Below are 10,183 nucleotides of genomic sequence, written 5' to 3' on the forward strand. Positions count from 1 at the left end.
CAGTCTCAACAAATTACTTTAACCCTTTTCAAAATTGTGCACCCTTAAGGCTTTAAGTCATTTGTCAAAAACTGCAAAAACGGCTTATGGAAAACTCACACCCACAAAAACACACACCGACACACATACACACCCTGAGCTATGGAGAGTCTTTCACACTTTCTTATGCAAATTTTGTGCTTAGTCTCATGTCTTTGGGGCGATTCTAGTGAAGCCAAACAAACGTATACATGCAAATATATATATATAAAGATATATATATATGTATATATATAGCTCTTGGGCAGCTGGGAACTGCCGATGGGAGCATTTCAAACACGTTGCTGCCAACTTCTTCACACATTAAGCCTATTTATTTTTGGCTCTTGTCAGATTAAATTACTTGGCCAGACGACAGGCGTTGAAATATCATTCTGGGCCTTTACCATTGGGATAGGCGCAAATCAACGTCAATTCCAATGAGAAAACACAAAACAAAATAAAAATGCATGTTAAACACTGCAAATCAATTTAACAGAAAAATCTACGATATATATATAAAGAAATTAGGTCCAAAAATTAAATTTGATAAAAGTGACAGTTAAATTGAAATTGAAAAGGTCCTGACTGTTGACTATTTTTTATCGAATCACCTTCATCGATCTAAATTGCTTGCATCTTATTATAATAGTTGCACTAAAAATATCCTAATCAAGACTTAGCTATAGCTTCAACTGCATCCCGAACTGCCTAACAACATTGCTAAGCATCTCTAGATATCTTGTCCTCAAAAACTGGATGTAATAGTATACGAACCAGGTGTAACCACACCCACATCATTATAAACGCTTATAATTGAATTTTTTATACTTCGCTGTGCTGGCCAACCAAGCCAACCAACTGAAACGATGCTGGCCAGCCGAAAGTGGTTGCTGGTTTCTTTTTTTGCTATCAAGGATGCTCCTGCACCCCAACTCCGCTTGCTCGGGGCACATAAAACACAGCCGGTGCACGGCCAGAAACTCGGACATTAAATAGTTGGGCCATAAATTCGGTGCTCTTTGATACAATTAGGAAAAATGCTTGGTATTGGATTCTGGTACATCGCTGATAGCCTAACGTGGCGGGTTTGTGGCTTTCTTTATTGGATGGTTCGTGGGAAACAGACGCAAATTGGGGCTATTCAATTTAGATGTCCTGGAGGCGATATTAAATGCCAGTTGGAGGCTAACACAATGCCAATTGTTGCCAGTGTCACTGAAAATAGTTGCATTTGCATACATACGTAGATATGTATGCATAATTAGAATTCCTTTTCATTTGCTGTGAGCTGGATTCAGAAATGTTGTTTACCTTACTTAAATTAGTTTGCCAGAACACTTTGACAAAATAATCAAAAGTGAGCGGCATGCTTCTGAAAACACAAAATTAAAAAAAAAAAATTCATAACATTTGGATAGATGCTAAATCTAAGTTTCGCCTTAAAGAGATTAACAATTATATTAATGATTATACGGATTGAGGGGCATAGCCAATTTCAGTTAATAACCTTTGAACGTTTCAAATTCCAGTTGTGATTGACAGCATTTGCCGATCCTGCGCCTAATAAGTATGTGCGAACACTTTGCAACCACAAGCCATATTAGATTTAACATTCAGTTGCTGGCGGACAAGAGTGTCGTCCTAGTGGAAGCACGTGGCTATGAGTCCGAAATATTTTTGCCCCACGTGCAAAACGGTCGAGTGTCTTTAACGAATGTCATATGCAGCCGGCAGCCCAAGGTCCGGGCTAGTGAATTAAGTTTCCATTCTCCCACATCGTTGCACCGATGCCAGCGTCTGCCGAACCGCAAGCTGACCACAGCAACGGCGGGCTTGGCGCCAAAGAAGATGCCCTCAGTCAGCACTGCGCGAGCCGGTGACGTCTCCAAGCTACGCTACGAATTAAAGCTCATTTCGAACGGAAACGTGGTGCTTGTGGAATGTAATGGCTATGAATCTGAGATATTTCTGCCTCAAATTTCTAGTCATTGCGTTACCATGAAGCGCGTCTCCGCTGGCGAGTTGGCGCAATGTGTATCTCGAAAACCGAAAAAGGAGCGGACTTCTACAAAGAATACAGCTGCTTTTATGGCCGCTACTTTGGCAACCCAGGCTGTTGGTTTATCCAAGCTTCTGGTAAATCCACTTCATCTTTTTTATAAAGAAGAAAAAGAACAAAAAGAACATAAGGGGAGTCAGGAGGCGAAACCTCAAAAAGCGCACAGAGAGCAGATGGAACAGAGAGAACAGAAAGAAAAGTTGACCACGGTTAAGCAGAAAAAGAGGCATATCAAGTACAATTCCAAAGAAGCTGGTGACGCGTAAATGAAATGAAGATCAATAGCTCCGCATCGCCCTTCTTCCAGAATCTTTTCGAATCATATTGTGCTCACAAATAACCAGGCGCCAAACTTCAATATTTAAATATTGAGATGTAAATGTATATATTCATATATATATATTGCTATGATTTTTCTCTCTGTCCAGTAATATGAAGTTTCAGAATAAAGTTTGTAAGGAGAACTAATTTGGCCAAAAAGTCATGCATTTCAAAACCAATCAGTTAAAATTTTCCCTTAAGCTACTGGCAGACCAGAGCGTCGTATTGGTCGAATGTCCCGGCCGGGAACCGCAGCTGTTCGTGCCAACCCTGCTCGACGACGCCATCGTCTTGCAGAATGTTATTTTTGATTATGATGCGCCGCCGCCAGCCCAAGAGGAACTAAAGCTGCCAGTACAGAAAATAACAATGCCACCCAAAAAGACGTCAACACAATCCGAAAGCGACAGCATGAAGCCGGGCTCCAGCCATAGGCCACACAGTTCGGCCAGCGCCAACGGTTCCGGCATCAGCACCGTAAGCCTGAAAAAAAGCAGCTTCCAGTGGGTGCGATCTGGTAGAAGTATCAACGAAACGCGAAGCCGAATGCCCTATAGTTGGGAGAAACCTGTTCCAGTGTTAGGACCATCTATTGAACCTACTATTTCAGCCATCAAAGAAGCAACTCAAGCACTGGGGTTAGGGCCAATTAAATTGCAGTCTAAAGTTAATAACAAGCCGGCTTTGCAGTTCGATAACGTGCGCATGATTTACTTGGATCCAAAGGCCGATCGATATATAAAAAATAGGGACTTCAAGCCTACATCAGGGTAGTTTTAGTGCAAGCAGCTTTATACAAATTTGACCTTTATGCAAATTTTAAGTCTCAAATTTTACGTTTGAATTTCGAGAGCTGCATAAATTTTAATAAATTTTATCAGCATGAGTGAACAGCAATATTAATATTTTTTTCATTAATTATTACTTATAGACTATACGTAGCAATTACCATATATTGCATTTTGTTGTTGGGAGCAACTAATATGTTAATTGTATTGTGAAATGACAGAATAACTAAACGTGCTTGCTAACTGTCTGCCGAGCCGAGCCGAGCTGCAACAAACACGCTCGTTATGGTATGTATCTAATCGCAATGTGAATAGCTAGTGATTAGTCATGCGGTTGAGATACGTGGCCTTTGATAGCATTGCGATTTTATATTTATTTACTATTATTTCGAATTCAGTCTCGCAATCAAAGCACAACACGTGGGTTCGCAAAAATGAGCGCGTTGAATATTTTGGACTTAAACGATGATTGCCTTGGTTATTTGCTAAATTATCTGACGGCTGAGGATCAAATCAGTTTTGCCCAAGTCTGTTGTCGATTTCGTGCGGTGGCTATAGCGTGGGCCGGGAAGCAATTTCGCCAGTTTACGCTAGACGAAAACAGCTCAAGACAAGAGCTGATCGGATTCTGCATTTGCCGTGAATCAGTCGAGGGTCTAACCATCGATTTGGAGTACTTTGATACTTCGCGATCATTTCGCAATTTTGGATGTGTAGCGCCCATCAATTGTTTTAGCATACTTTGCCTAACTTTAACCGGAATGGTCAGCTTGAAGCGTTTAATTGTTAAAAAGTCAAAAGAGAAGAGCTTCATTCCAATTGAAAAGCCCTTTGAGAAAATTTTAACTGCCGTTAGGGGCTTAAATGAGCTCAAAGTTTTAGAATTGCATGCGAGAGATGGTAAGTGAAATGGGAAGCAAATCTCTCTCTCTCTCATTCTGTCTATTTTGCCACTAAATCTAGTCTTCCATTGCAGAATTTACCTATGATAATGTAATCCAGCTCAAACATCTTGAGGAGCTACATCTGCACATAGCACAAATAAACGCTCCAGTTCTCGCTAAGTGCTGCAAATCGAATCTCAGTCTACGCCATCTATACCTCGGCTATAACAGCGTCCAGCGTAATCTGTCCGATATAGTCCCATATTGTGCCAATCTGGAAACGCTTCAATTTGGCATGATGGCGGAGCCATCCGCTTACAAGCCACTAGCTAAGCTGCCTAAGCTGAGGCAGCTTATACACTTTGGAGTTCGGCGCAGCGGCTCCTTTGTGCCGCTACTTACCGATTTGGCTGCGCGGCGGCAACAGCTACAACGTCTGGAGATCGATGGAGGCACCCTCAGCATAGAGGAGACACTGCAAATTGTCCGACAGTCCGGCCTGCGGCAGCTGAAGTGCTTCTGCTCGACAGCAGAAAGTGTGGAGATGCTGTCGCAGTTGACGCAGCTGCAGGAGCTGAGCATTTGGATGTCTAGCAGAACAGAAATTTCAGCTGCTCTGCTAAAAGTTATAGGGGAATGCAAGCATTTGCAGCTCTTGTGCATTGCTTCGGGAAACGTAAGCCCTGATTTTATTGAGGACGTCACAAAATTGCTGTTTGAGAACAGAACGGAACCGAATCAAACGCCGCTAAAGCTAGAACTTCCCTTTACGGATTGTACGAGCCGTAATAAGGTAAGTAACTACATTCGCTTCAAAAACAGCAACTAACTTGTACTTTCAATAGGAACTATCTCAACGCAACAAAGTTCTAAGCTGCTCAGCATTTGAAATTGATTCTTGGAAATGTTGAAATATTAGTTTTGCGAATTGATGTGGCATTTATTATGAGTATCAAGTCGGGCCGGTAAATTAGACTTGAAGAGCATTAGATTTTGCACAGGAATCTAAAATAACCACATTTTAACAGTTAATACTCAACTGTGATCTAAAAATTATTTAATTTTAAGAAAAGAACAAAATGATAATTTTTAGCAAATATAACCTCATAATTGAACAGGAACTGTATTGTAAAAACCTTCATTAACTCATTAATAATGTAAGAAACAGCAGAAATAAAATAATATATTCGATAGTAACTTTTAATGATATTAAATTAATATATGTAATATATAAGTAAAGCCGTTCGAAAAGCTTTGGCGCAATTAAAACCGGATTGATTATTGGCCAGGATTCAATTTCATTTGCCACACGCTGCATCCACAGTGCAACCAATGAAATTAAAATCAAATTAAATGAGTGAATTTAACATTCCCGTTGTCGTCGATGGGCCCTCACGCGTGTGAAATGATATATGTATAATGATGATGATGTTACTGCCCGTGTTTGTCAGGCAGCGCCAGTTGGCAAGAGGATCAATTGTCGGAAAGTAGTACCCGTCAGTCAGTTGAGCGGCCATTCCTTATTTGTTTCAATTGAAAACGGTTTTTCTGTTTTTCCGCATGCTGGGCACGCTTTAACACGTTTACATTGAATTAAACGTTGCAGCGAGCACAACGCCAGCATTACAGATAGCAACAATAGCACACACAGCAGCAACATCAGCAGCAACAACAACAACAACAACTGCAACATGTTAAAGTTAAAATCAACATACATTGTTGCTGAAAATTTCCTTTTGTGCAAGAGCACTGTGCAGAGGGATGGCAAAAGCCGGAAAGTGAAACGAGCACCGTCTGAAGTGAAAGAAAAACAGCAACAGGCCAACGAACAACGCACAACAATGGCAACAATGCACTTGAGGCGACCCTGATATCGTAATGCATATTACTACATGTAAACTTACTTATTGTTCAATTCTCTTGCATACCGATACTTATACTGACAGCATTTTTGCTAATTAAAATACAATAAATGGCAATGTGAATGTGTATAAATCGTCTTCTTGGGAATACTCTCAAGCAACAACAGCAGAAACTGAAACTTGAGCTTCCTTAAAATCAACAAATAAAACTAAACTTTGATGGTTGAGTGTAGGAAAAGCTTGTGATCAAAGTGAACGATTGTTCTGGCATCTCAAATTTCATCATTTTAATCGATTTTAAAATCGAAAGACCCAATTGGCATTATCGAAAAATTAAGATCACGTAGAAAGTCGGGATTGCAATAAGAGAAATGCAGCTAAACAGCAAGGCAAATGTAATTTTGCCAATAAACTTTAACGACAGTCTAAAGTACCCACTGAGCCAGCATGAATATTTTATGGCAATGTGTGAAGCCGCACATTATTAATTAAAATTTGCTCCATCAACAACAGCGACAACAACAACAACGACAACAACAAGGGGAGCAACAGTATGCACGAAATTGGGGCAAACGAGGCGGCAGTAAAAACTTCCAATTACTCAAGCGTGCCCTCATCCTTCTTCGGCAAACAGCAGCAAAAACAACACTGGGACATCAAATAAACGTATGTACATATACGCTTCTGTATATGTATTTTTGTGTACGTGTGTATTTGCATTTAATATCCTTTTCTTTGAATAATTCATGCACACAGGACTGACCAACGACTGAACAGCATCAACTGCACACAGTAATCACATGACACGGGCGCGGTCGGCTGCCAACCGAAGGGGCTCCTTTTTATTATTCTTGTTGTTGTCGTTGTGGCTGTTGTTGTTGTTGTTGTTGTGGCTGTTGGGCTTTTTTACGCATGCCAATGGCGAAACTTATTAATTGGCACTTGAGCCGTGGTTACCACGGCTCGACAGAATCCACATTTTTTTGCCCTCGGCTCAACCAAAGCGCGCCGTCATTCAAATTTTTGACCAGGCATAATTTAACAAGTTTTTTGTCCAAGGGCTGCTTCGGTCCCTTTGGACATTGGACGTTGAACATCGCTGGTAATCCACTCAAGTAACAAGCAATAACAACCACAACAATAACAATAACAACAACAACAAGAACAGTAGCCACATCACGAAGCTGACAATGACATAGCAACAAGATTGACGAACATGCAAGAACAGCAAGACAAGCATATGAATACCCTACCATCAAATGGAAATGCGTCGCAACAAAAAAAAGAAATAGTAAACTTAAAAGCTGCATGATTTCTTTTAGTTTAAGCTAAAGCACGGATTAAATATGCTCTAACATGAATAATTAGTTTTTGCTGCACAAAATGTAGTCGAATTTTAAGTGACCTTTTAGTAAAGGTTAGGTATAATGTGGATAACTGCATGTGTCGTTGACTGACTGACGTTTTGGCACAGGAGACAGTCTCATATCCCCCAGTGACTGCGCTATCGTCACGTTTTAACATTTAAATTAAAATGTTTCGCCCAAGAGAAAGAGAGCGGCAAAAATTGCTTACAACTGGCAAGAGTACGAAAAAAAAATCACAGCCACATCCCTTTTAAAAAACAAATGCAACAAAAACAACAGCAAAATGAAAATATATAAAAAATGAGTGCGCTGCTTTTTTCGCTGCCCTGTTTGGCGCTGTCTTTTGCAGTTGGCGCGTTTGCCAGCTGCACTTGAAAGCCGCCTTGCTGGCTATCAGTGCCAGCGGCAGTGGCCGGTTTGGCCATCGCCAACGCCAACGCCAACGCCATCTACATTTATTCTTCTTCTTCTTCTTCTTGTTCATTTGTTCAATGCCGCGTTGCTGCCATCAACAGCGTCGGTCACACGGCGTATCAGTGTTATTCGAGGGGGCTTATACAAGAGCTATACAAGAGCTTTTCAGCTCACTTCTTCCAAAAGACTGAATAAAAAGGTGCTTGAAAAATCAGGCATCGGGCTATAAATATGGGCGTATGCATACAATTGCAGCTGTCTTAATATCCTATAAGCTGAAGGTGCTCTTTAAGCTTTCTTTTAGTGTATGAACAATATGTATTAGGAACATAATCAAGTTAATGTAGAATAATTTCTTTGACAATTAGCCAAATATTTCGGAATTGTTTCTTCTGATTTCACATTACATGGCAACTTTGTGCACAGAAATTGTTCTTAGCTACATTCAATGCCATTTACTGCATCTGTCCCTCACGAATTAAGCACTTTCATTAAGTGACTGCAATCAGGCAAGAAATTATCAGGCAGCATCTGGCGCCTTAACATTGTGACCTGCCGTGCAATCTCTTAATGCACTTTTAATTGAGCGACGACCTGCTGCAGCCAGCCAGCTGACAAGGGCAACGGGGTGCAAAATTGAAAAGAAGTGAAGATGAAAATTTATAATTAAGGTTGCCATTAGCAAGAGTCAAGTGCCAGATGTTGTTTCTGCATGGCCCCTCACCCACTTGCGCCAATTTTGGCAGTAATTTTAATTGTTAGCCTATGACAAGTGCAATACGCATACGCCATGTGTTACGATTAGTTAACATAAATTATGGAAAATCAAAATTTATGCGCTAATTGTCATAGCCAGGCGCGCTTACCTAAATTTGTTGTCCCCAAATGCAAAGCACGAATGTAAATAGAAGCCTAATTTACTCATTAACACACAGAAATTTGGGATAAATTTATATAGCATATCTATGACATGAATTCCACAAATTTATTCAACTAATTAGTGGATTTAGGTACCATGCTGTTGAACATTTAGTCGGAATGACACTCGAACTGATTTCCTTAAAATATCAGAAATTTAATATAGTTATCACTAAAATTAACGTGCGTCTATTGATTAGCACGTGCTTAGCTTCTATATTAAAAAGGTATGTGAGTACGTCAAGTGGCATTCGAGTGATAAATATTTCTTTTCAAATCAATTGTCGTGCATTGAGAAGTGTTCACTTGTTTATTGCATTTTATTGGCAGGGCATCTGTGAGTAGCAGCTGTCAGCAACAAATGCGAACAAATTGTATTTCTGGAAATCCAATTACCAAATCATTTGTTTTTACATATAATTTCTTCTTTGTTTTTCATTTCGTTATTTGTATACCCTAGACCCAGAGCGTGAAGTTGGATATAAGGCTGTGATAATGTTCCTATGAATATAGCCAAACTCGTTGCTCAGCTTTTGATTCCTTTGTACAGGATATCACCTAGTCGAGCAGTCTATTTTTTATGACTTTTTACATACCATGAAAATTCGGGCAGTCAATTTGCCGGAATCCGCACGCACGTACAGTGCTGCAAATTAGTCATTGGTCGCATCGGTTAAATAATTGGTTTGGGTTTTGGAAAACAGTCTTCAGCACAAATAATCGCACGGAGAGTTTTTGTCTGCCGTTGATTTTGATGGAATTTATTCGTATGCTTTTTCGTCCTCTGCTAAACATTTGATTTCTATGGTCATAAATGGTTTGTACATTGCAAATGTCCGAATAAGAAATCAATTAGTTAGTGACAGTTCGTTATGTTATTTATTTTTTAAGGGAATCCCATTTTATTTGCCTTAGCTTGTGATAGATGAGAGCAATCAGTATAGCTACCAATTGTCAAAAGCTAATTCCAAGAACTGTTTTGTGTTTAGGTAACATGCTTATTTCATTTCCAAATATAAATTTTAAACTTCTTGTTCCACATAATGCTATAAACTTTATAAGACCCATATGATAAGGTTTATAACGTCTAAGACGAAAATAAATGGTAAATTAGGAAGTTTACTAATATCGACCTTTAGGCAGAACACTTTACTCCGATATCAGACATTCGAATGCCTTCTTACTCTGCTTCTACCGCCGTACTATGCAAATCTCATAAGCAAATGCTTATCAACATAAATCCACTCAATAATTGATAAAGAATTGACAACAATGTTGTTATAGCTAATTATATTGGACAGCTGTCAGCTTTTAAGTGGTTGTCAATTCTATAAATAAATCGTACGGAAGAGTTAAACTCTTAGCCAAATGTTATAGTAATAATGCGGCCATTGCTCGGTCCACGGGACATACATATCTTTTTAAACTGACCAATTCATAATTTATAATCAACTGTCATAAATAAGTGCGCTGGCTGCCAAGTTATGATAACGATAATTTCGACATATGAAGTCTTGATAGTCATATAAGAACGTTCTTAACAAGCGAA

At 39.6% G+C, this 10,183-nt stretch overlaps 2 protein-coding genes across 3 annotated transcripts; both read left to right on the forward strand.

Moving 5' to 3' along the window:
• Positions 1-1,383: 1,383 nt before the first annotated feature.
• On the forward strand, positions 1,384-2,548 carry LOC135433298 (uncharacterized). The gene has a single exon (XM_064689311.1). The coding sequence runs from the start codon at positions 1,591-1,593 to the stop codon at positions 2,344-2,346; it is 756 nt and encodes a 251-aa protein (XP_064545381.1). The 5' UTR covers positions 1,384-1,590; the 3' UTR covers positions 2,347-2,548.
• Positions 2,549-3,403: 855 nt separating this feature from the next.
• On the forward strand, positions 3,404-5,270 carry LOC135433157 (uncharacterized). 2 transcript variants are annotated; one of them, XM_064689123.1, is made up of 4 exons: positions 3,404-3,477; positions 3,588-4,089; positions 4,166-4,866; positions 4,919-5,270. In XM_064689123.1, exons 1-4 carry the CDS (start codon positions 3,475-3,477, stop codon positions 4,982-4,984), a joined length of 1,272 nt encoding a protein of 423 aa, XP_064545193.1. In that variant the 5' UTR covers positions 3,404-3,474; the 3' UTR covers positions 4,985-5,270. The 2 variants fall into 2 exon arrangements, with proteins under 2 accessions (XP_064545193.1, XP_064545194.1); XM_064689124.1 differs by lacking the exon at positions 3,404-3,477 and having other exon boundaries at positions 3,938-4,089; positions 4,153-4,866.
• Positions 5,271-10,183: the final 4,913 nt, after the last annotated feature.

Source organism: Drosophila montana, unplaced genomic scaffold, assembly GCF_035044405.1.
Source record: "Drosophila montana isolate Dmon_TW-CO22-7 unplaced genomic scaffold, ASM3504440v1 contig_3217_1, whole genome shotgun sequence".
NCBI lineage: Eukaryota > Metazoa > Arthropoda > Insecta > Diptera > Drosophilidae > Drosophila > Drosophila montana.